This window comes from Nothobranchius furzeri, chromosome 11 (genome assembly GCF_043380555.1).
Source record: "Nothobranchius furzeri strain GRZ-AD chromosome 11, NfurGRZ-RIMD1, whole genome shotgun sequence".
NCBI lineage: Eukaryota > Metazoa > Chordata > Actinopteri > Cyprinodontiformes > Nothobranchiidae > Nothobranchius > Nothobranchius furzeri.
This window is the reverse complement of record NC_091751.1, coordinates 55991079-56017392: the sequence shown is the minus strand read 5'-3', so window position 1 is coordinate 56017392 and position 26314 is coordinate 55991079. Positions and strand designations below refer to the sequence as shown.

Genomic DNA, 26314 nt, shown 5'->3' with positions numbered 1-26314 from the left:
GCGGGAGCAAAACAGAGACAGAGAAAGAGGAAATTCAAACCATCTCTTCCATCAATCATAATGGGCAATGTGAGATCACTGGCCAACAAGATGGAGGAACTCCAAGCCCTTTCAAGGACTCAGCCAGAGTTTCGGCAGTTTCAGAACTGCTGGAGGACATAATGCAAAGAAGGATTCTCCAAAGAATCAAGAAAATGATGGACAACCCTGAGCATTCTCTTCACAAGCCTTTCCGACAACGGAAGAGTGTCTTCAGTCAGAGGCTTCTTCAGTTTCGCTGCAACACTGACCGCTACTGGAGATCCTTCCTGCCAACAGCCATTGTAATGTACAATAACTCTTCGATGACTTGATTATTATTATTCTGAGCTACTACAGCAATCAATTTCCCTCTGGGATTAATAAAGTATTTTTGAATTGAATTTGAATTAGCATTGTTAGCCCAACGTTAGCATCTCGCATGTTTCACCCAATATCAGAATAAGACAAAAAGAGGCCGTGGCTTCTAAGGGGTACAAGACATAACTTTTGGGTCATTTCTGTTTATTAGCTTTGATTCTATAAACAAATCTGGAGAGTTTTGTCTCCCTGTGTCTAATTACAAGATCAACTTTAATGTGGCACACTTCTACTTCCTGAAACAGACACACCGGAGCTTGTTTCCCCAGAGTATGACTTACAAGGTACTCATTCCTACTAGAGACCACTGCAGATGTTTTGATTAAACAAGTGATTCACACCTTTAAGTTGTCCAACACATGCTAAAAAACAGGATACAAACACACAGTGGCAGACATAAAGACATTCTCTGTAGAGGAAAATGAAAGGGTAACAGCAGTACATGCATTTTCAATTAGCCACATACCAAGACTACGTCTGTGGCAAAAAATGAAATGACAGGAGGAAAAACAGGTATTATCAAGAATAAACACACACACACACACACACACACATAAAGAGGCTCAAACTTGACTTGACTGGTTAATTTTCTGCCTGGATGGCAGGCAAGTTTGTCAGTTCAAGGTGCCTGCGTCAGTATGTAGATGGGTCTCTTGCCTGACCTTGGTGTGATTATGCAATATGGATCAGGTTTTACAGCAGAGGGCCACTATGGGAGCTTAATGGCTGCTGACAAAGCATATTGATCACTACAGAAGGAAATAGCATGTCTCCCTGCAGTGTCATGGTGTCTTAGCTTGACATGAATATAGATTCTAAAACAAATATGCTTCTAGGAACTGGACAAACTGTGACAGCAACATATTTAAGATTAAGATTTAAGTTGGCTACGTAAAGGTTTTGTGCATACTTTTGTTACAGTTGTCTGTAACTTCATTTAAAATAATTGTTTTCTTTCAAACTCCTCTACAAATGCAAAGGAAAGTAATTAGAAAATGTTTTATTCAAAAGTGACGATTAAGGCATTTCATGTGTTCATTTTAGCAGTGGTATCCATTTACAGAAATTCTACAGTGAAGCACTCCATCCAGCTACAAGAGTAAGACCATTGACTGGTAAAGGGGAAAACATTAGTTATCTTGTCACAAAGGCACCAATGGGATGTACTAGGAAGCAACAAAACATCGGAACTTTGTGTTGAAGAAATAAAACACAAAAGTCTAAATGGAAGAAAAAGTCATGATGTGAGGCACTCCAAATAATTATTTATTATAATATAAGCCGACACGTTTCAGTCGCATGTGTCACGTTTAGGAGAGGAGGTTGGACCCAGGATGCAGAAGTACCCAGAACGACTCAAAGGCAGGAGAGGTTTTAAGAAAAACAATTCCTTTATTTAAGAGGATGTGCTGAAAAAAGTCCAAAGCACAAAATAAGTAGCCTAGTGAACTAGACCAAATTCTTGCTTTGCAAAGTTTGGTCTAGGAACGCTCCACTGGAACCTCTGGAACCCCTAACAGCATTCTGGCTGGCCAATCACGGCTCTCTAGAGGGGTTTCAAAAACAAAGAGCTGTGATTGGTCCATAATGGTGGGCCAATCATAGTGCTCTTTCTGCTTAGTGAATAAATCACAGAGCTTTATCCACTTTGTGGGCCAATGAGGGCACTCTATATGCCTGGTGGGTGGGATGATGCAACAGAGTGAAACAAGGGCTGTGTCTCAATTCAGGGACTGCATCCTTCGTCGGCCGGATTCGTCGGCCGGTGACGTCACAGCGCCGCGACTTGGCCTGTCCCAATTCGAAGACTCCTTCAAATGCGGTCAACGAATTCAGCCTTCTTTTCGCCTGTATGAAGGATGGGTTCGGTGTATCCTTCAGTGGTTTACATTTCCCAAGATGCCTTGCGGGCCGGACGGCAGAACTTTTAAAAACAATGGCGGACAGTGAAGTGGGAGCTGTCGGAGAGGATTGCGCATATAAATGTCAGTATAAACTTGAAAACTGTTAGGTTAAGGGCTTTTTGTGATACATGAACGTTATTTTAGTTAGAAATGTTACAGTAAAAGTGCTTGTATTGCGGTCTCGGCTCGTATGTTCGGCCGCTCGGTGTCATACTTCTCCCGCTACGTTTTCCCCCTGATTTTAATAGGAGTTTGTATTTTAAGGACAAAAGAGAAAACCACGGACTTTATTAAGCTTAGGACAGAGATGGACCACATGTTCACTGGAGCAAAGTATTTGGCGGCTGTGGCATGGAGGTACAATAACATCTCATATTTTAAAAACTTGTTTGAGTTTAGTTTTTTCTGTGAAAACATGAAAGGAATAACCTGTTGTCCTCTTTCCTCTGTCTTTTCTCTTCCTGTTTCTTTTCTTACATGTTTGTTAAGACTATTTTGGAGAAAATGGGCATCCAGGGGAAGGTGGCAGCGATGACCAGCTTCTGGAGCTGATCAGGGAGGACATGAGGCTGCAGAGGGAGGCAGAGCAGCAGAGGGCACAGGAGAGAAGGAAGAACTTTGACAGGCTTTTTACTTTGCTAGAAAAAATGGTTAAGGAATATTAAACATGTACATATAAAAGAAATATCTAAATAAAATCAGTTCTGCATTAAACTCTTGAATTTTATTTTTGTTTACAAATGAGAATTGTTTACTAGAGGGTATCCCGCTGGGTCTTGAAAAGTCTTAATAGGTGATAAATCGGTTTTGGTCAAATTAAGACCCTTAGAAAGTATTAAAAACTATGATCACATCTTTGCTCAGGCTCAGCTTGTCGAAAGTATTTTCTCTCAATTAGCTCTCCAACAGTCAAGGAAATGATTAAAAAGCTAAATAAAACTTCGAGCTCCATCGTTTAAAGTTCCTTCTCCCTTCTGCTCAGCGGTTCCACGGTTGTTAGGTGACGGAACGTTCGCCGAGGGAGTGGCGGTAATTCATGAGGGCTAGGCCTGTCCAAATTCACAGCGTTAACATCTAGTCAACTCGGCCGACGGAGGACCCCGCCCACGTCAGCCGAGTAGACTGGTCCTTCGAAGGATGTAGACCCTGAATTGAGACACAGCCAAGATGGCGACAGCTCGTTTGAAACAGCTTTTACATCAATTTTGGACTATTGGAACTTGGCTTCATTAGAATCAGGAGCAGATAGATGTATTTAAGTGCTTTATTGAAAGAAAAAATTATGTTTTCTCCTTCAACTGCAGGCTGCCTCATTTACCGATAGCTGTTGCGGTGAGTATGTCACATTCATTGTCCAGTAGCATGCGGAGATCAGATGAAAGACAATAGTAGAACCCGCCCCACAACCGAAAGCCGTCGATGGAGCGTTGCCAGATTATATAATACATTTATTTAGTCTGGCTTGCCAGGCTACAAAATAAGACTAACACTCAAAAACTAACTGAAAACTCAAAATTAACAAAGCTCACACATGAGCATGGACTCGGAGCGACTGGAGAGGGGACCGACCAACGCAACACATACGACAATGACCCAACAAACACTGAAGGACAAGACAGGCTTTTAACACAAGGAAAGCAATCAGGGGAACAGGTGACAGGTGTGAGGAGTGAGGCCTAGAGGGAGGACAGGTGAAATCAATAAACTAAATGGGAAGAGAAAACCAAGCAGAGGGGAAGATAGAATAGAATATAATAATAACATAACCTATGAAAACACTAAATAACTAAACCTAGAAACTAAGGGCAAAGATAAACAACTAATGACAGGAGGAGTAAGGGAGACCAATTAACAAGTGGGGAAGGACACAAACACTAAAGGGAACTAAGAAAATGAAAAGCTGAACCCATAGAAAATAAAACTACAGAGGGGTGACTAGGGGAGACCTGAGAAGCTGGGAAACACCAGGAGACACATGAGGAGAACGCAGAGGACAAACAGGAGGGAGCTGGGGACCAAGAGGACACAGAACACGACAGCATGTGACCTTCTTCAGGGCATCTTCAGGCCAGAGTGTCTACTCCTGCTGCTGCGACTGGTATTAAACTGGTGCAGGTGCTGAAAATTGATAATTCAACATAAATCATTCAAACCTAAGGATAAGATCAATAGGTTTTCCTGTTCTCTACATAACATGTCTGTTACAACTGCAGTGGTAGTGCAGTTTGTGCTAGGAATGCAGGGTTTGCAGTTCACTTTCAAGTTTTCAATGAGCAGCTGAGAGCAATGACGTTGCTGATGAATAATGAAGAAAGAGTCAGCCTCTGAGACATGCTGGTAGGTGAAGATGGTGATTAAAGCAGCCTGCTTCGTCCCCTCCTCTAGTCTGCTGCCACATGCAATATGCCAATGAGTCAACGCTACTCTACATTACGCTCCACCAGACAAGCACTTACACACTTTCATTCATCCAGCCATCCAGATGCTTGTCTGATACTTTCACAGGAAGCAATGATTTCTCTAAATGTTTGTGATTCAGATCAGTCTATAATTCCTGCAGTCAGTGAGTGAGTGAGTAGCGGCTGCTGCTCTGACTGTACGACATGGAGAACACTCACTGAAACAAATTTAATAATCTCTTTTCCCTGGATCATGACCATGTCCTCTTTGGCAGGAGCTGACTGTTCTGATCAATGAGAAAAAAATCAAGATGAAGTGGAGGAGGTGTGAAGAAGGACAGGACAAGTCAGACAGTATGAGTGTGAAACAATGGTTTTGCTGCTGGTATTTCCCAGGAGGCTCCAGACAGTAAAAACACGTTCCCATCTCCACCATTTGGAGGGGGAAAAGAAGGGATCTGTCACTGCAGCTGCTTGAATCAGACCAGCTCTGGGATGTCACTCATTCAGCACAAAGGAAGGACTTATATGGACAAGGGAAGAGGAAGTCAAAGATGAGTATAGGTGATTTTTGTGATGTTTTGAAGTCACGGTTCTGCAGTGCCAGGAGGAAATCTGGACAGCTTTCTCCAGGCTACAGAGGGTTGGAAGAAGGAGAGGTATGAATGACTTTCAATTTGATGGAAATGAGAGAGCTGGGGATGTGAATGGCAGGGAAATGAATGAGGAGAAAAGGAGGAATTTAGAGGGTGGAGTAGAGGGTAAAAAGGAAGAGATGCGGAAGAGAAGCAGGCAGGGATAGATACATGTGAAAAGGCGTAATTGGCAAGTGTGAAGATAAAGAGAAGCACAGAGGCTGGAAGAGGGCGGGTGGCATGACGTAGTCATAGTCTTTCTCCGAATCTCTCTTTTCCATCCTGCTTTCTCCATTAGGCTCCTCTGCTGCAGCGCAGACTTCAACAGCATACGTGATGAGAGAGCTAGGACAGGTCCCAAGCCTCCGAACACACACAATCAAATAAGGCAGGGCCAGGCTAAGTGTTGAGTCTGGCATCACTCCTGGACTGTTATCACTGGCACGCACGCACACATGCACACACACACACACACACACACACACACACACACACACACACACACACACACAAGGTTAAGCAAGGTTTACAAGCTCCAGTTTTAGACCATAAGATATTTGTTCACCATGAATAATAAAAGGAGAAAGCACAGTTGCAAAAATACATGCAGAACTTATTGTGATGTGGTTAGGTACAAATGTTATAGTATTCATGCAAATGCTGCTTTCTCCATTTTTATACCACATTACTTCATCTTCCCGGTTATGAAGGCAGATGACCTGACATATTTCCCTGCCTGAAATGAAAGTAAAAGAATGAGAGAGACACAACACGGATTAAAAGCTTCACCTTGTAATACCCGGCCCTTTGCAAATCATAGTGAATACACATCGTCTGCGCCGACCCTTCCCCCAAACTAAAATCACATACATACTAATACCCACGTACAAATCCACACAAAGATGCAGATTAAAATCAGTGCTGGTGGACATACAGCTGACCCTTTTTATAATTATTTCCCTGCAGTCAACTATTTACATTTATGAAAAACATTTCAACTCTAGCTATCCGACAATCAAAAATAATGAGACTGAAATGTAATCAGGGCCAACACTGTGCCTCTGTGTCCCTGTGAGGAGGTTGTTTCATCAGGGTTTTTGTTTCCTGAGCTCTCAGAGGAGCAGCGAGCCGTCGTGGGCTTTGGCATCCCACTTTGGCTACAGGATCTTAAGAGGAGGTTTTAATACAGCTGCTAGGAATTTAGCTGCATGGAAATATGAACACAAACCTGTTATGGGCTTACAGTGACCCACTGATGCAAACTCTTTGTAAAAATTATAGTAAAAAATATCTATTTTCTATATTATGTGATTTAAAACTTGTTAAGTCAGGATATCCCAATCCAATCTCTAATTACAGAATGGCCGGTATCATATTATTTTGGTGACCTTCAGCTCCTGATGTCTGGTTTTATATTAGCTGTGGGCTAAAATCACAGCAACTCTTTGCAGAAGTGAGGAAAATAAACAAGAGCAGGAGGTGAGCTAGAGAACAAATGCAACCCGTGGACTAATCAATGCTGAATCTTCTAAATAGGTAAAACATACTTTTGTTTTTTGTTTATTTTCTGCAGGTTATAGCAGAAAATACAAAAGCACACTGGCCCAAATATCTTTTATATCATAACAAAACCAGAGTTTAGCTGTCATGCAGCCAGAGTGATGAATCATCTGGGGAACTTTTCTACATTCTCCTTCTCCCCCTTTCAATCTCATTCTCTGCACTCATTTCAACCCATTGCTGGGGAATAAATTGGGAACGAGATTAGGACCTGGAATAACAGGTCTGAGCGAGAAGAGTGAGCGGCAGAGAGGAGTGAGCGCTCCAAAAGATGGGACGGTGTAATGCTTATCAAGGGTGAAGTCTGCTGCCAAAGTGTAGTTACATCACTGCAGGTCAGCGAGGCAAAGTGTAATCGTGATGGAGACGGGGAGGGGCACAGAGAGGAAGAGAAGAAGTGAGAGAGAGGAAGAGCAAAATGGAGAGGAGTGCAGAGTTAAACCAGATGTCAGCTTTTGAAAATGAACTCAACAATCTACGAGTTTAAAAACATGTCACAGAGAGCAAAGAAATAGCAGCAGTTTAAGTAAGAAAGACAGTAAATGTAGTGAATCCATCCAGAAACCCTGCAGTTGCGCACAAACAACAATAATCACCAAGAAAATGAAGTTGGGGCTGGATCAGTGCCTCGGTTACACAAGTACATCTGATTTATCAGGCGAACAGCACAGTCTTCCCTTCTTCAATCCATTTCACTTCCTTGCGTTAACCACTGCTCCCCCTACTTCTCTCTACAAATTATGTAACCTGGGCTGCAGACTCCTGCAGAGATGAGAGGAACCGACGGTGTGCAAAGGGTGAACACAGAAAGGCAGACATATGTGGAGGGAGGTGCAAAAACAGACCTGAAAACAGCAACATGCAGAGGAGGCGAGGAGAAACAGAGGTGTGAAGCGTGAGATGTTGTCTCAAGTCGTGAGAATGCTCAGGGGCACAAGGTGAACAGCGTCAAAGGTCAAATCAAAATGCTAGTTAATGAAAAAAACTAATATTTGTATTCTTTTTTATGTCTTGTTTAAAGGAAATACAGAAAAGTAAGTTATTAAGATGATATGAGGGGAAAATAAGTGACGGATTCAGTGTTTTATTAATGCAGCTACCCACAGTATAAAAACCAAATGTGATATTCAGATTCTTTAATCATCAAATAATCATGGAGCCACCACTTAGCAGCTTTCCTGAAGCTTGGTAGCACACGGTGACAGGAAACACATCCATTTGCTCTTTTAAAACATAGTATGCACGAGGAAAATGGGACTCCGTTTCTTTAAACTAAGAGCTTTGTCTTGTTCTAGCTGCAGCTCAAACATCAGGAGCAGAACTGGGTCTTACAGTGTGAGCACATGACTCATGAGAAGTCGTACAGTTTGAGCTGAAGCTGAGTGCTACGAGTGAAAAAGTCGCACAGTGTCCGCCCAGCTTTAGGGGTGACACAGTTTAAAGGTGCGTGTGTGCATGTGTGTGTGTGTGCATCCATGCGACTGTGTGGTGTGTGTATGTGTGTATGTGCGTGTGTGTGTGTACGCATGCATGTGACTGTGTGTGTGTGTGTGTGTGTGTGTGTGTGTGTGTGTGTGTGTGTGTGTGTGTGTGTGTGTGTGTGTGTGTGTGTGTGTGTGTGTGTGTGTTGGATTTAATCAGCACAGAAACATGAGGTTTGGAAGGACTCCCATAAGTGGGATTTGTGAAAATCTGCAGCTCATTTCTTTCTCCATCTCAAAGCCATTCCTCTTTCCTTTCTGTCGGTTTTAAATATTCCATAAAATTAACCAAATAAAAGTTCATAAAGTTCATTGAACACTCTTTTTTACAACTATGTCTATCATCTTTAATCAGTGCAGGGCTGAACATTCAGACAACATGCATTTGTGATAATGCTGAATTTACACTGAAACATTTTGTTGTGTGAAGTGATATTTAAAAGCAGTGTATTTACTTTTATTTGAGAACTAACATGCAAACACTAGCTTCTTTTGTGTGGTGCAATTCAAACTCCAACTGCTAGGTGGCAGTGGCTTTTACCACCTTCGTTTTGATGGGACGAGATCTCGCAATATCACCGATGTGTCTTAGAAGCGTCTAAGTTTTCCATTGTTAATTTGTATCAGTGTACAAAGTGTGTGAGCCCATACAGCCAAAGTCATTCAGAACGATCTTCAGCGAAAAGATCAAGAAGTCCAGGAAGTGATGGTGGGACCCCCACAGAGCCTTGATCTCAACATGTTGGTGTTTCTGGTATTAAATGAAGAGACAGAAAGATGGGGGGAAGACTACGGTACATTCACAGAAGATCTGTGGTTCGTCCTCCTAAATGTTTGGACAACCCTACCAGCCCAGTTCCTTCAAAAAATATGTGCAAGTGTAGAATAATTGATGGTGTTTAGACGGGGAGGGGTTGTCACACCAAATTTTTTTTTATTTAGATTTCTCTTATGTTCATTAACTGCTTTTTGTTGATGAAAATAAATGATTAACACTTCCATTTTGATATCATTCTTTGTTTACAGCATTTTATCACACCTGCCCACAGCTTTTGCGTAGTACTGTATCGTATCTTGCCAATAAGCAACCCTATAGTGATATCCTGATTCTGTCATAAGGAAGCTATCAAATCTACATGATAGCTGTGGGCATAAACAGATGACCATCTACCAACCAAATATATTTTCTGTGAATACAATTTATAAGAATCCTTTTCAAAATTGGTATGGTAAATATTACAGTTTCAGTAAGTGAATGATATATTGTGTAACTCTAGGATATATTAACTTTTTTAGAGCCACTGAATTTGAAAGTATGTCATTTTGGCTCCCCTTCACTAGGACCTCATGACTAACACAAAACCATGAATGGCCTGCTTTATTGTGAGAGCAACTATCGTCTTCAAATGATCATGACTACAACTAGTAAAATACTTTCCAAGCATTTTCTGCACATGTTAAAGGAGCTATATGTAAGAATTTTAAAATGAAACAATCACAAAACAGTTTAATGTCTCAATCATGTTGGAAGGAAGGTTATATTGAAACAGATTTCCTTCTCAGCAGCCTGTGGGAATGTCAGTGTTCCCCCATTTTAAATTGTTAAAGGACGGGGTGATAAAATTACATATTTTGAAATAACTTTTCCTTGATAGATATTTGAGAACGGGTCGATAGAACTTTTATATAAAAAGAGCCACACAGCTCAGTGACAACCGGATGGGCGCGCCGCTAAACCTAATGTTAGTGGAGCTTTAAGCTTGGTGATGCGGCTCGCAGATGGAAAGCGCTTCACAACTCGCAGCGTTTATGGTTCATGCGGCTTGTCTCTGCGGTGAGCCATTATTCTCCCAAACTGAACGGGGCAGCATGGAGCTCTACAGCATGCATCCAACACTAAACCACAGTAGAAGTAGAAACTACTGTTGTTTACAGCATGGCATTCCAGCATTTTTAACAGCATCCTCGTCTTTTCCGACAGTGCGAGTTATTTCTCTCCAAGAATTATTAACAAGATGTTGATCACGGTGATCTCTGAGAGCTGAATCATACAAATGTCTGTATTTACGAACTTCTGCCATACTAGTTCTTGTCGGTCCGCCATGTTTGTCCGCATCTGACTGTCCGCGTGGTTAGAAAATTTCCTAGGTGCGCGGTGCGGAAATTTTGTATTTGCAAGAAAGAAGTGTGTCCTGTTTATTGAAGTATTTTGTGTTTAGAGTTTTGACGTCTTTTCCATGCGTAGTTCAGTTACGCTCATAGCTGCTATAGCCAAAACTCTGGAGTTAAAAGTTTTCTGGCTTTACTAAAATACCTGTCTGTACTTATTTGATTGATGGTAGTTTTACTTTCTATTAGACTCCAAATGTAATCATTTGGCACGTTTCTAATTCATAATTTGTAATCCGTGATATTAGCATTAGCATTCCTATGGGTTTTTCCATGTGTATTAGCATTGCGCTAACCACCCACTGCCTTTGCCTTGCAGCCTTTGTGTTTAGAAAATCTCCTTTTGTCACATCGCAATTTAATTGCACATACAATTAATCGTTCAGCCCTAATATACATACAGCTCTATGCTAAAAGTGTATTTTCAAAGAGGCAATGATGGATTTCTTTGTAAAAAATTTCCATCTTTCCAACAGAAACATTTGCCTGGACCGTGATAACAATGTAACGTGATTACGTAACTTCCGTAAGGTTCATGTTCACCGAATCAACTACTTTGACGTCATCGGCAGTCGAAGGACCCCAAGCCGATCTTGCACCCGAGCAGATCCTGTACCGACAACGGAACTGATGTTTTAGTGAGGAAAAATTATCAGACAGCTTCAGCTTGCCTTGGTAATGCAGGGAAAACTGTGTGCATTTTTTATTTAATACATTTAAAAGTTATTTCTACCTACAGATTTCCTCCATGAATTTTTGGAGTAGAGCATGTTTTTATAAAGCTCCTCTCCAGATAAAAATCACAAGCACAAGTTGCTTTACAAACACATAAAAAAATAAATGGGAGAAAATATTAATAGCTTTACAGTTTTTTCTCAATTGCTAAAACACTAAAATCCATTGACTGAAGAAAGTTCTCAGTTGCTTGAACTCATTAAGCTAAATGTTGAGCCTGTTGTCAAAACCTTAAACCATTTCGCACGGTTTAGCAAAACTCTAAACGCATTCTCAACATTCTGCACTCTAATGTACATGTCATCCATAATGGAACATACAGGAACAAGGAGACGTGAAGATTGAACAGAAAATTGATGAAGTCGTGTCTCCTTTGAGAGAAAAGATTCGTGATCTTGAGCAAAGTTTTTCACAGAAATACCCGCCGGTGAAATTTCTCTCTGAAAAGGATCGAAAGGGAATTGACACACATTCACCCATAACAAGAGCACAAATGTAATTGATTGAACATAATCAGTCAAAATAGATTTCACTTGTTTCAAATGATGTGACAACCAATATAAGCAAGTTCAGAGAGCAAACCGGTTGTTCAAGGTGGGAATGAGGAAAGTGTAACAATGGATAGAAGAATTCATGTGAGAGGACAAGGACGGGTGCGTATGCAAGGTGGGGGATGAGGAGGGCAAGAAAGAGAAAGAGGAGGATGAAGAGGAAGAGCAAGACAAAGAGTGGAAATATCCAATGAAATGTGAGCAACCATCATAGACCATGTTGTTGTCGATGGGCTGACAATGAGGGAAGCAGGAGTGCAACCCAATTTGAGCCTCAGAAGGTAAAATATTGCATGTGATGTCGATGAAGTGCTGTGGCCTGACCCAGCCCACAGACAAGAAGAGGCCCATTGATAACATGTTTAGTCCTTTGATGTTTTTCATTTCATGTATTTTTTTTTCACTGTCATTGAACACTGTAGCACAATGGACTGCAGGCTGCATATATGGTACATTAAACAAATTGTATGGCCCTGAACATTGTGCTTTCTATTTTTTGGTGTATTGTTTACTGACTGCTTGATGGTGTATGTAATTTTGAGTAATTTGTTTATGATTTGAGAGTAGTGTTTGATTTTGAGCACAGCTAAAACTGTTTTGAGGCAAAAGTTTGATTTTGCAATCGGAATGAGAGGTTTTGTAAATCGTGCTTGAAGTTGAGGTTTTGTGTTTAAAGTTTTGAGAAAAGGGAGCAAGGTTTCAGGAATTGTGCTTTAGCATTTGAGAAAAACTGTAACTGTTTTAATTCTATGATTAAATAGTAAATATTAATGTGAATGATTTGTTGTACTAGATTAGAATCTAGACCATCTTTTCACTTAATCTACAGGATGGCATGGCAGGCTAATGTTGGACCTTTGCAGAAAATCGTGAATTGAACCAAAATCGCAATTTCTGCTGGAAAAATTGCAATTTAATATTTTCTTAAAATCGTTCAGCTCTACTCTTCACTTGTTGCCAGTGATGAAAGGTGTAAATGCAGTTTAAGTAACTTTTTTGTTCAAAGTTTCACCACAAGATGGCACTGTGATTTTGTGATTGCCCTAGTAAGTTTATTTAACATGTTTATTGAAAGTATTATTTTTCATGTTTTTCAATACATTTTGTAGCATTTACAGGTGCACAGAATTAATACTTTTTGATATTTGAGTAATTTTGAATTGGTTTATTTTGATAAGGCATGTTTAAGAGCGCTGTGACGTCACTTCCTGTATCTCGAAGCTTCGGAGATTTTATTGCTGCGCACGGACAAATGTGTGCCAGTTAAGAACATTTGAGAAGAAGGTAAAGTGTTTTCAAGTCTACCGGTTTGTCTACTAGCAGGCCAAAGTGGTATGTTTATTCTTTATTTACAAATTCTGTATGTTAGCCAACTTAAGGCAACTAACTTGTTAATTTGTACATGATTTATGCTTTTTCATTAGTTCTACAGTGTTCATGTGGTGTAAAGAGTAAGAAGACGCAAGACCGCATTAAACATCAGTAAAAGGAACGCTCGTGTCTCTCGTGTATGTGAACAAGCCGGCACAGTAGAACACTACACTGCCTCGGAGGAGACGGTTGGAAGCAAGCTATTAGCAAGGGATGCTACCGACGTGCTAAGGGAAGTATCACGTGTTTGGACAAACACATGAAACAAGCTAACAAGCAGAAGCTAAATAAGCAAGCACTCAAGTTTGTGTCTTGAAAGTAGCGCAAGCGCTTGTGGATTGTTGCACTGAATGTGGCTTCTCCATCAAAAGAAATAGCAGTTTGCATCAATTAAGATTAAAGGTACATGGCCAAAATTGAAATAAGTTCATAAAAGTGATATCAAAACAAAATGGCAGATGAAAGTAAGCCCACTGTAAGTTGTGCTGAGCTTAAAACACAAGATGATGAAAGGCAAGTGGATACAGAAGAACAGCCAAATGGAGAGGAAGCTCAACAGTCCTCAATATCTATTAATTCACAATCAGAAAACCCACGCAGAAGCCAGCGCACACGCACACTCACTGAAAAGGGAAAATCTTTGGAAGATGCAAAGTTACATGGTTTGACCAAGGATTTTCAGCGATTCTACAAGAAATGGAAATATCACATAAACTCTTTTAAGAGAATGGTGAAAAATGAAGATATTGATTTAATACCTGAAGCTGTGAGTGCCATAGATGCCATTATGACTGATATCTGCAACACATATGATGATATTAGAAGGATTGAAAGTCCTGATGTAGAAATACGGAGAAGATGTGATGTTTGTTGTGCTGTCAGTGAAGCTGCCAGAGCAAAGGCAAAGTGCCTTTTGGAGGAAAATGGGGAGCCAGATAGTATTCCTTGGCCAGATTCTGAATCTGTGTTTGAAAGCAGTACATCCAGCATCAGCTCAAGGATCACATTTAAGTCAAAGTCCATCTCTGAAATGTCCAGGCAGTCATCTCTAGTTTCACTGCAACAAAGACAGGAAGCTGCAGCTGAAGTGGCAGCAACAGAAGAGGTAATTAAAATAATGAAAACACAACATCAATGTGAGGAAGAAATCAGAGAACTTGAAGTTGAGGATGCAAAGAAAAGAGCCCAATTTCTAACAGAGAGCACTACAATAAAGACAAAATTGGAAGAGAAAAGAAAAGAAGTGGAACTATTGAAAGAGCTGCAAAAGCACAATGCAGCACAAGCAAGATTAAAAGAATACGCTGAAAGCATAAAAAATGAGGGTGAAGAACCGCCTACTAGTGTACATTTACAAGTCAAACAAGATAGCTCCCTTCTACCATCACGCTTTCTGAATGTTCACTCAAAGCCATTCATTCCTTCTCAAGTTAAAGATCCTGCAAATCAACGATTTGCCCAGAAAACAGAAATTCCAATTGCATGTGAAGCAGCCTCCATTGATCTTGTAAAGACACTTGCTGAAGCAATCACAGCCAATAGACTTCCAGTGCCTGAACCTGCAGTCTTCACAGGTGACCCGCTGCAGTATAATGACTGGAAGCTGTCTTTTCAAACATTGGTTGATCGCAAAAATCTGCCAACACAAGAAAAGCTTTTCTTCTTGAGAAAGTACGTTGGAGGTTCAGCTAAGAAGGCTATCGAAGGTCACTTTCTAGCTGGAACAGATACAGCATATTGTGCTGCTTGGGAAATGCTCGAAGACAGATTTGGAGATCCTTTTGTGATTGGCAAGTCTTATCGTGACAAGATTCAATCATGGCCTAAAATCACAGCCAAGGACTGTAAAGATTTACGTGAGTTTGCTGATTTCTTAACAAGTGTTGAATCAGCCATTCTATATGTCCAAGGTTTACAAGTTTTAAATGACTGTGTGGAAAATCAGAGAATAGCAGCAAAGTTACCTGATTGGTTAAGTGCACGTTGGAACAGGAAAGTTACAGAGTTCCAAGATGAACACAAAATGTTTCCTGACTTCAGTCATTTTGTTAAATTTTTAAATAAAGAAGCAAGAATTGCATGCAACCCGATTACCTCACTACAGGCAATAAAGCCAACTGAATTTGATAACAAGCATCCATACAAAGACAAATCAAGAAGAAGTGGTACCCTGAGTGCTAAAACTCTTAACACAAGCTCAAATGAAAAGACATTTGTTACATGTCTCTTTTGTAAGAAACCTGGTCACACACTACATAAATGTCGAAAGATGATGGAAATATCAGTTGAAGAAAGAGTTAAGTTTGTGAAGGCTGAAAACCTGTGCTTTGGTTGCCTCAAGTATGGTCATAACTCTAAGAACTGTAAGTCTAGAAGTGTGTGCGACAGATGTCAGAAACCTCACCCAAGTTGTCTACATCTAGACAGGGAAAAGGGGGATAAAGAGAAAAGAGCAAAGAATAATCAACAACCAACAAACCACAATCAGGAGACAGAAAAGGTGTCTGAAGCACAAGAGCAAGAATCTCAGCAAGTCACATCCAACAGAGTATTACAACAAAAATCAAAGGGTTGTACTTCCTCAGTTATCCCAGTTTATGTATCGACCGTGGATGAACCAGAGAAAGAAAGGCTTGTGTATGCTTTGCTCGACACTCAAAGTGATACAACTTTCATCCTGAAGAACACAGCTGAATCGCTGAATACAAAATTTGAACCTGTCCAACTCAAGATTTCCACTATGACCTCCAAAACAAGGATTGTGTCAAGTCACAAGTTAAAGGACTTACAAGTAAGAGGAATGAACTCTGAAGTCAGAATCAAGCTGCCAACAACTTACACCAGAAGCTATATTCCTGCCAATAGGTCACACATTCCCACAAACACTACCGCAGAGAGTTGGCCCCATCTTTCACATCTATCAGAAGAAATGGCTCCTAAGCTCGACTGTGAAGTCGGATTGCTGATTGGATATAACTGTCCTCAAGCTTTACTCCCTCTGGAGGTGATTAGTGGCAAAAGAGACCAGCCATTTGCACAGAAATCCCTGCTTGGTTGGAGCATCATTGGTTATAGTAACTCTGAGAATGATTATGAAGATGAAATAGGAGTAAGTCATCATGTTATTGTTAAACAAGTCCTGCCAGCAGTAGAACTCACTCATAAGCTCAAAACTGAAGTCCACTTTGTAAGCAGAAACAAAGAGAGGATGGCAATCTGGATAAGCCACCATCAGTTTTTCGTATGAGAGTGCACTTATTCGGTGCAGCATCCTCGCCTGGATGCGCGAACTTTGGATTTAAGCACCTAGCTGCTCAAGGTGAAGGCAAGTTTAGTGAAGCTGCTGTGAAGTTTGTACAACGCAACTTCTACGTGGATGATGGGTTGGCCAGCGTGGACTCAGAGCAAGAAGCAATTCTGCTTGTGAAAGAAGCCAGAGAACTCTGTAACACAGGAAAGCTCCACCTACATAAGTTCATCAGCAACAGCAAAACAGTGATTGCCACTATCCCAAAGAAAGAATGTGCAGCTGGAGCAACTGATTTGGACCTAGCTCTTGGTGAGCCAAAGATGGAAAGGGCTTTAGGGGTTCATTGGTGTGTAACCTCAGACACATTTTGCTTTAGAGTTGTTGTAAAGGACAACCCCTTCACTAGAAGAGGAGTGCTCTCCACAGTGGCTTCAATATTTGACCCACTTGGATTTGTTGCTCCATTCATTCTAGTTGGCAAAAGAATCCTTCAAAGAATGTGTCAGAAAAAACTGGGTTGGGATGAGCCACTTCCAGAAGATCTCAAACCTCAATGGGAAGCTTGGCTCAGGGACCTTCAAAACTTGTCTTCCATAAAGATACCACGTTGTTATGTACCACCAACATTCAACCAAGATCTGAAGTATGAGTTGCACAGTTTTGCTGATGCCAGTGAACACAGTTATGGGGTGTGCTCATACTTAAGAACTGTGACCAAATCTGGAAACGTGCAATGCACCCTTGTGATGGGGAAAGCCAGAGTAGCTCCTACTAAAGTGGTTACCATCCCAAGATTGGAGCTTTCAGCGGCTGCAGTAGCTGCAAAAACTGCTAACTTTCTAAAGAACGAGTTAGAAATCCAAGATCTTCAGCAGTACTACTGGACTGATTCCAAGGTCGTTCTTGGCTATATAAACAATGACGCAAAACGATTCCATGTATTTGTTGCCAAAGGAGTACAGAGAATCAAGTCAAGTACAGAACCAAGTCAATGGCAATACGTTGCCTCTCAACAAAATCCTGCTGATCACGCATCACGTGGAGTCATGACAAAGGAACTTGTAGACTCCAATTGGTTCACAGGACCGAGCTTCTTATGGGATAAGGAACTACCAAAACAAGAAATCGAAGTGAACGAGATCAGTACGGAAGACCCAGAACTCAAGGTTGCACAAGTTTTCACAGTGAAGACAAAAGAAGATAAACCTTTCTCAGAGCGACTGCACAAGTTTTCAGATTGGACAAGAGCTGTCAAAGCAATAGCAAGACTACGGCGACGTGTAAAGTATGCAAAAAACTTAAATGAAATGCCCAAGGAAAGCACAACGCTAGATGAAAGAAAGGATGCAGAGGAGTTCATTTTACGCACCATCCAAAGTGAATCATTTGGCACAGAAATCAAGTCGCTCAAAGAAAAGGAAGAAGTCAAGGCATCAATCTCCAAGTTACACCAGTTAAGTCCATTCCTTGACAAACACAATATCCTGAGGGTGGGAGGAAGACTAACACAAGCGTCACTCCATCCTAACATCAAACATCCAGCTATCCTGCCAAAAGAGCATCATGTTTCACAGCTTCTCATCAAACACTTCCATGAGAAGATACATCATCAAGGTCGAGGGATGACAGTCAATGAAATACGTGCTAATGGCATATGGATTATTGGCTGCAGTACAGAAGTGTCATCGTTCATATACAAATGTGTTAAATGCAGGAAATACAGGAAATGCAATCAAGATCAACGGATGAACGATTTGCCATCTGAAAGACTGGAAGCCACCCCTCCATTTACATACAGCGGTATGGACTGCTTCGGCCCATTCTGTGTAAAGGAAGGGAGGAAAGAATTAAAGAGATATGGACTGTTGTTTACATGCATGTGCTCAAGAGCTATCCATATAGAAGTCCTGGATGACCTCAGTACAGACTGTTTTCTCAATGCACTTCGTTGTTTCATCGCAATACGTGGCAAGATCAGTCAATTACATTGCGATCAAGGCACTAATTTCGTTGGTGCAAGAAACGAACTGTTCCCGCAAGCAACTCAAGAGAAGGTTAAAGAGCTGGGCATTACTTTTGTTTTCAACCCACCTGCTGCTAGTCATATGGGCGGAGTCTGGGAGAGACAGATCCGTACTATAAGGAATGTTCTAAGATCCATTCTCGACCAGTCTGCCTCAAGATTAGATACTTCATCATTAAGAACTTTCATGTATGAAGCCATGGCAATTGTAAATAGTCGACCATTAACTGTGGAGTGTATCAACGACCCTGTAGGGCCAGAGCCGCTGACGCCAAACCATATTTTGACCATGAAGTCAGAAGTGATCTCACCACCATCTGGCGAATTTGTCAAAGAAGATATTTATCTGCAGAAAAGGTGGAAAAGAGTGCAGTATTTGGCTAATGTATTTTGGACCAGATGGAGAAAGGAGTACCTGTTAAACCTGCAGCAGAGAAGAAAGTGGAATAAGAACCGCAGAAACACACAGATAAATGACATTGTTCTGCTACAAGAGGATTGTGTTCCAAGGAACCAATGGAAACTTGCCAGAGTAGTAGAAGTCACCCCAGGAGCTGACGGCAGAGTCAGAAAGGTGAAACTTCTCATCGGTGACACTACTCGGAACAACAAAGGAAAACATTCAGCTAAGACCGTTTTAGAAAGACCTATACACAAGACTGTACTTTTGCTTGAAGCAGAGTAAGGGCTCATAAGTAATGTCTATTTTGTAATATTGCTAAGTTCATTATCTTGTTTATTCATATTTAGAATCACCCATGCTAGTTGCAGTGTGATGGTGGGAGTGTAAATGCAGTTTAAGTAACTTTTTTGTTCAAAGTTTCACCACAAGATGGCACTGTGATTTTGTGATTGCCCTAGTAAGTTTATTTAACATGTTTATTGAAAGTATTATTTTTCATGTTTTTCAATACATTTTGTAGCATTTACAGGTGCACAGAATTAATACTTTTTGATATTTGAGTAATTTTGAATTGGTTTATTTTGATAAGGCATGTTTAAGAGCGCTGTGACGTCACTTCCTGTATCTCGAAGCTTCGGAGATTTTATTGCTGCGCACGGACAAATGTGTGCCAGTTAAGAACATTTGAGAAAAAGGTAAAGTGTTTTCAAGTCTACCGGTTTGTCTACTAGCAGGCCAAAGTGGTATGTTTATTCTTTATTTACAAATTCTGTATGTTAGCCAACTTAAGGCAACTAACTTGTTAATTTGTACATGATTTATGCTTTTTCATTAGTTCTACGGTGTTCATGTGGTGTAAAGAGTAAGAAGACGCAAGACCGCATTAAACATCAGTAAAAGGAACGCTCGTGTCTCTCGTGTATGTGAACAAGCCGGCACAAAAGGGAATCTGATGTTCTTGTTATTTTGCCGGAGGTTGCACTCCCGGGGGTTGTTGACCCTAATGGTCATCCGTTGGTAAGTTTTTATTTGAACACAAAAATAATGCTTGCTTGCAATGATTTAGGTATGTACTGCCTCCTAACGCCAGTGAAAATACACATCGTCACTTCAAAATTACTCAGATATCGATACTTTAACAAGAGTATTGATTCCAAAACATAAACAACTAGAATCGGAGTATCAATTCTAAAAATACTAAAGTATCGAATCCGCACATCCCTAGATGACACTGACTCCTAAATTCCTGACCTCTCATAATAATGAAATTCTCACAAGTGTTTTATCTTGATTGGTAATCACTCAGCATGTTAAATGCGTATGAATGATGAGGATGATCCAAGGTTAAAGTTCACCTGACTCATCAGACCACTCATGCCACCTCCATAATCATACCTACTCCCCAACACTGCTCTGTGACTTCCACCTGTCAGTGCACCCAAGGACAGCTGTGGCCACATTGTAGCTCATCACCACCATGGTGTCAGTGTGTGTGTGTGTGTGTGTGTGTGTGTGTGTGTGTGTGTGTGACTGGATTGTGTTGTAAAGCACCTTGGGGGGTTTGTAGGACTCTTAAAGATGCTATTTCAAATACAGGACATTTTTACCATTTATTTTACCTACGTTACCATTTTGGGTTATTTCCAAATCAATCTCTAAAAATTACTTGTTATATCAAATTTTAAAATGCTTATAATTAGATTATTATTCAATCAATCAATCAATCAAATTTTATTTGTATAGCACCTTCTACAACATTATCCGAAGCCCAAGGTGCTGAACAACATCATTAAAAGAAAAACATTCTCAATACATGGGCATAAAAGCACGATAAAAACATAAAATCATAAAATAGCAATGTTTTCTAAATTCATGACTGCTACCGTATGCTGCACAGGAAAACAAGTTGACAGATGTATTTAGTGAATGAATAAGACAGCCAGTCAACAATCAAATGAAGGCCAATATACTCTGTATCTGATAAAGTGATGCACATTCAATATATCAGTGATATCAGTTATTTGACAGCTGCGATCTTTGTTGGCTCTCCCACTCATTAGGCTCTTGCACAAACAGTAACAAGAACACTGGCTTTTCAAAACAGCCTAACAATGAAATGAATGCATAACAATGTGTTCTAAATAAATATTGTCTTGGGAGGAAAGTAGCCATGGCAACAGACTGACAAATTTATTCAGTAGTGGTGGTTTTGCTTTGTTTCTTTATATCCTTGAAGATTTCAGTAAAATGTGTTAATCAAGTGTGTTGCATGTACATACTATGAAACATTTTTCCAGTGACTGAAAGTCCCTGCAGTTTCAAGAATTCCTAAAATGCAAACACTACCTTGATTTTTTTACTTTAGGCTAATCCAGCTTTTCGAAAATCTCTTTTTTTCTAAGTTTTGTTTTGGAGCGTTAAGAAAATGAAGAAAAAACGTTAACGGTATAGTGTGTAAAAAGTTTACTCTTTAGCACCAATCAGTACTAAACAGTTATTGCAGCTACGGTAGCCCACACGCATCAAAAATGCATCTTTCCTTGCTGCCATGTCATTGTCTCCCTCTCCCCCACAGTCGTGCACACATGGCCACAGCTAGGGCTGCTCAATTAATCGAATTTTAATAACAATTATGATCTGAGTTTTGAATGATTATAAAAAATAAAACAAGCCGATTATTTGCTCCTCCCTCGTGGTTTATTCCGAGTTGCAAATCAAGCACACCTCCCAAAAGAGTTGCCAACTTTTAGCAACTTTGTCGCTATTTCTAACAACTTTTCAGATCCCCTTCTTTGACTAATTTTCCATAAAGTGCATAGCAAACAACCTAGAAACATTTCTGGTGACCTTTAGCTACTTTCTGGATAACTGTCGTCAATATTTCCTGCAGGTTAGCAAAACACTCTGCCTGCGCTCTGGACGGCCCTTCCGGACATCAGGAAAAGGGAATGATGTAGTGATGTGTCAGTTGTGAGCGAAACGGCTCTCAGAGCCGGCTCCTTCTTGGATTAGCCGGAATGAGTGGCACACACTGCACCCACAGGCTCCTGAGCTGCAAGAAAAACGGAAAGATGTGCGCGAGCGGTGCACTGTTCACTCCCCTAAAGCACCACTGCAGAGGGCTAAAATTAGAAGATATCACAGATATTGTAATACTTGTTTTGTTCTTGTGACTTGTTAGTCGAACTTTGTAATTAGTGGTTTTGTGTTCCAGGGGTTTTTGTTCGAGTAAGAAGTTTATTTTTGGATACTCGCTGACTCTGGTGTGGACATGAATGTTCTGCACTGGCACTAGAGCATTTAAACCAGCAGTTGGTCTGTTGTTGGTTTTCTTCATTAAAAAAAAACAATAACTTACTTGGATTGGTATTTTTATCCAGTTAGGTAATACAGTTGTGGTCAGAGGTTTACATACACTTGTAAAAAATACAATATAATGGCTCTACTGAGTGTCACGTTATTTCTAAAACTCTGATTTTTCTCTGATAGAGTGATTGGAACAGATACTTCTTTGTCACAAAAAACATTCATGAAGTTTGGTTCTTTAATGTCTTTATTATGGGTTAACAGAGAAAAGTGATCACATTTGCTGGGTCACAAATATACATACAGCAGTGCTAATACCTGGTTACATGTCCCTTAGCCATTTTCACTTCAATTAGGCGCTTTTGGTAGCCATCCACAAGCTTCTGGCAAGCTTCTGGTTGAATCTTTGACCACTCCTCTTGACAGAATTGGTGAAGTTCAGTTAAATTTGATGGCTTTCTGACATGGACTTGTTTCTTCAGCATTGTCCACATGTTTTCAATGGGGTTTAAGTCAGGACTTTGGGAAGGCCATTCTAAAACCCTTATTCTAGCCTGATTTAGCCATTCCTTTACCACTTTTGATGTGTGTTTGGGGTCATTGTCCTGTTGGAACACCCAACTGCGCCCAAGACCCAACCTTTGTGCTGATGATTTTAGGTTATGTTGAAGAATGTGAAGGTAATCCTCCTTCTTCATTATCCCATTTACTCTCTGTAAAGCACCAGTTCCATTGGCAGCAAAACAGCCCCACAGCATAATATTCCCACCACCATGCTTGACTGTAGGCATGGTGTTCTTGGGGTTAAAGGCCTCACCTTTTCTCCTCCAAACATATTGCTGGGCATTGTGGCCAAAAAGCTCGATTTTTGTTTCGTCTGACCACAGAACTTTCCTCCAGAAGGTCTTATCTTTGTCCATGTGATCAGCAGCAAACTTCAGTCGGGCCTTAAGGTGCCGCTTTTGGAGCAAGGGCTTCCTTCTTGCACGGCAGCCTCTCAGTCCATGGATGCAAAACACGTTTGACTGTGGACAATGACACCTGTGTTCCAGCAGCTTCTAATTCTTGGCAGATCTGCTTTTTGGTGATTCTTGGTTCACTCTTTACCCTCCTGACCAATTTTCTCTCAGCAGCAGGTGATAGCTTGCGTTTTCTTCCTGATCTTGGCAGTGATGAAACAGTGCCATGCACCTTATACTTACAAACAATTGTTTGCACTGTTGCTCTTGGGACCTGCAGCTGCTTTGAAATGGCCCCAAGTGACTTTCCTGACTTGTTCAAGTCAATAATTCGCTTTTTCAGATCCATGCTGAGCTCCTTTGACTTTCCCATTGTAGCGTTTGTGGGCGTTTGTATCCAATGAGCCCTATTTACCTGGCCTAAGAGAAGTCACCAACTGTAGTCACTCATAATCACTTACAAGAAGTTAAGAGGCCATGCTATGAAGCTCAGTTCACTGACACATTTCTAAGTCACCAAAATTGCTAGTTCATGTTGCTGTATGTATATTTGTGACCCAGCAAATGTGATCACTTTTCTCTGTTAACCCATAATAAAGACATTAAAGAACCAAACTTCATGAATGTTTTTGTGACAAAGAAGTATCTGTTCCAATCACTCTATCAGAGAAAAATCAGAGTTTTAGAAATAATGGGACACTCAGTAGAGCCATTATATTATATTTTTTACAAGTGTATGTAAACTTCTGACCACAACTGTAATTCGGCTGTGGCCCACGTTAACAATATCATAATAAGAAAAAGAGTTAAATATGATTCATTAAAAAAAATAAACTGCAAGCCTAACATCTATTGAGAGACCAACAGTAATGCACTGAAGTCAAAATGTTCTGGACACTGGTGTGGTGGATAGGGTGTAGATTGTATGGTGTGATGTGTTGATTTGAAACAAGACTGGGCCTGAAAGATAAATTGAGTTTGAACAAGTTATAGCCAAACTGCAGATGCTAAAAAAATAATAAAAAGTGGGCTTGTCTGAGCTTGGTTTTCTCTGTGTGCAAAAAGAACTGTTAGATTGAATAATATAACCAGAATCAGAATCAGAATCAGAAAAGGTTTATTGCCATTGTTAGTGAACAAACGATTCACAAACTAGGAACTTGCTTCGGTACTAACGTGCTACATATAACATGAATAATATAATTAAAAAATAGAATAAAGTAGAATAAAATATAATAAACCAGCATAAAACTTTGCTATAAAAAATGCTCTTCTTGAAAAAAATGCTCTAACTTCCCTAAAAGAGATATATGAAGCAATTTTGCCTGTACAGCCATTTCAAACACCAAATATATTACAAGGATTCATTTCGTTGTTGGTTCTTACATTAAAATATACAACATGGGCTGGATGGAAACAGCAAAAGAAACCCTTTGATGTGTCTGACAATCTTTGCTCATTTTTTAAAGGTGTGATTGGCACTTTTCGCATCCCCTAGTGTCTGTTATTAAATCTGTGGTAAAATTAAAACAAAACTTTTCTCATTGCTGTAACACCTTGATCTAAGAGCTGAAACATCTCCCAACCTTCCGTAGTGTCTACAGGAGTGATTCATCACTAAATCAAACTAATCTGTGTTCATGATCTAAAACATGCAGGAAACGTGCTGAAAGCAGACTGCAGTGCCAGGTATGTCAGCTAATTTTTTTCTAAGTCCAACAAGTGGCAGCCTGCCACACTGAAGTTGTGAATGCTGTATTCTGGCCACAGGGCGCTCTGTGGGTCTGAGTGACATTTCATTAACCCTGTAAAGGGTCATTTTATCACATAGTGGCTCAAGAAAATGATTTAAAAATATGAAAAGTTGCATAGTATGGCTTTAAAATGATAAATTATCGACTATGACAGTGCATATTTTGCCTAATCTGGAAAAGATGAAGTAGATGCCAGCTCACTGCATAGATTTTCATACATGTTTTTCAAGTTTTACATTTTCCTTGAAAACACAGAGGGCACTAAAAATTTTTAGGCAATTTAACCCTTTTTTTATTACACAGAACTGCAAATCTTATCCGGTGTGTGTGAAAACGTATATATGCATGTGTGTGTGTGTGTGCATGTGTGTGTGTGTGTGTGTGTGTGTGTGTGTGTGTGTGTGTGTGTGTGTGTGTGTGTGTGTGTGTGTGTGTGTGTGTGTGTGTGTGTGTGTGTGTGTGTGCCTTTGAATCCAGGAAGACGGCAGAGGCAAATGTAATGTTACATAACGATATCACGACCGAGCCAAACTTACTCTGTTCTGCATGATATATCAGCAGTGGGAGATGCACAGAGAAGATCTGCAGACACTTAGAACAATAAATCTTACTGAAGCACAAACAAAACAAAGAAGACTTTCAAAGAAATAAAAGCTTTTCAGAGACTAAATCTGACAGCTCAGAGGCTAATTGCGTTGGTGAACCTATGTCAAGCCAAAAAGTCACACACAGATCCACAGGCTGCAAGATGGATGGACGTTAAGATTCAGAGGTGCAGGAGCCTGTGCCTGCAGCATTACAAGCAATGTTATCTAAGAGTGCTGGGGACAGCGCTACACAAAGTCAGGACTCCTCTAATGAAAATCGCACACACACACACTTACTTTAGATGGATCTACTATTCTGCAATAGTCCTTCAGCGTGAACAAGAATATCATTGCCGCTGGATGATGAAAAGTAAGTCTCAAGCAGACTCCACATAAGATACTTTTCTCACCTTCACTAAACATATTTATCAATAAATTGCTGCTTAGAAAATGTTTTGTCTCCCTCCCATCCCTTCTTGTTACATGTGGAGGAGAAAGAAATAAGAAACAACCTGCTGCTTTGCATAGCAGTTGTTACAAAATTCATGCACAGACTCTAATACACAACACAAAGTTCACTCACAGTTGATGGAAGTGTGTACTTCTACATTATCACAGGTGGCTTGAAGCAAAGATGCGTCACTGGTGATAACTAAGTGAATTGAGACATCGCTGACGCACATGCAGCGTTCTTACCTTGCTGACAGGGTTTTCCCTGCTCTGAGCTATGGGATAATAAGGTAATGACGTCACTGATGTGTTCACAGCTCAGACATTTCTCACTGCAGAAAAAAGGAAACCATTTTACTCTCATTCAAATAAAATACC

At 40.4% G+C, this 26314-nt stretch overlaps 2 protein-coding genes across 2 annotated transcripts in view; one reads left to right on the top strand and one right to left on the bottom strand.

Moving 5' to 3' along the window:
- ece2a (endothelin converting enzyme 2a) overlaps positions 1 to 26314 on the bottom strand; it is a 157048-nt gene that overhangs the window by 104725 nt on the left and 26009 nt on the right. The window lies entirely within an intron of this gene.
- LOC107372889 (uncharacterized) lies at positions 16248 to 19819 on the top strand. Its single transcript, XM_054731149.2, has 2 exons — positions 16248 to 19623; positions 19716 to 19819. The coding sequence occupies exon 1, from the start codon at positions 16448 to 16450 to the stop codon at positions 19160 to 19162; it is 2715 nt and encodes a 904-aa protein (XP_054587124.2). The 5' UTR covers positions 16248 to 16447; the 3' UTR covers positions 19163 to 19623; positions 19716 to 19819.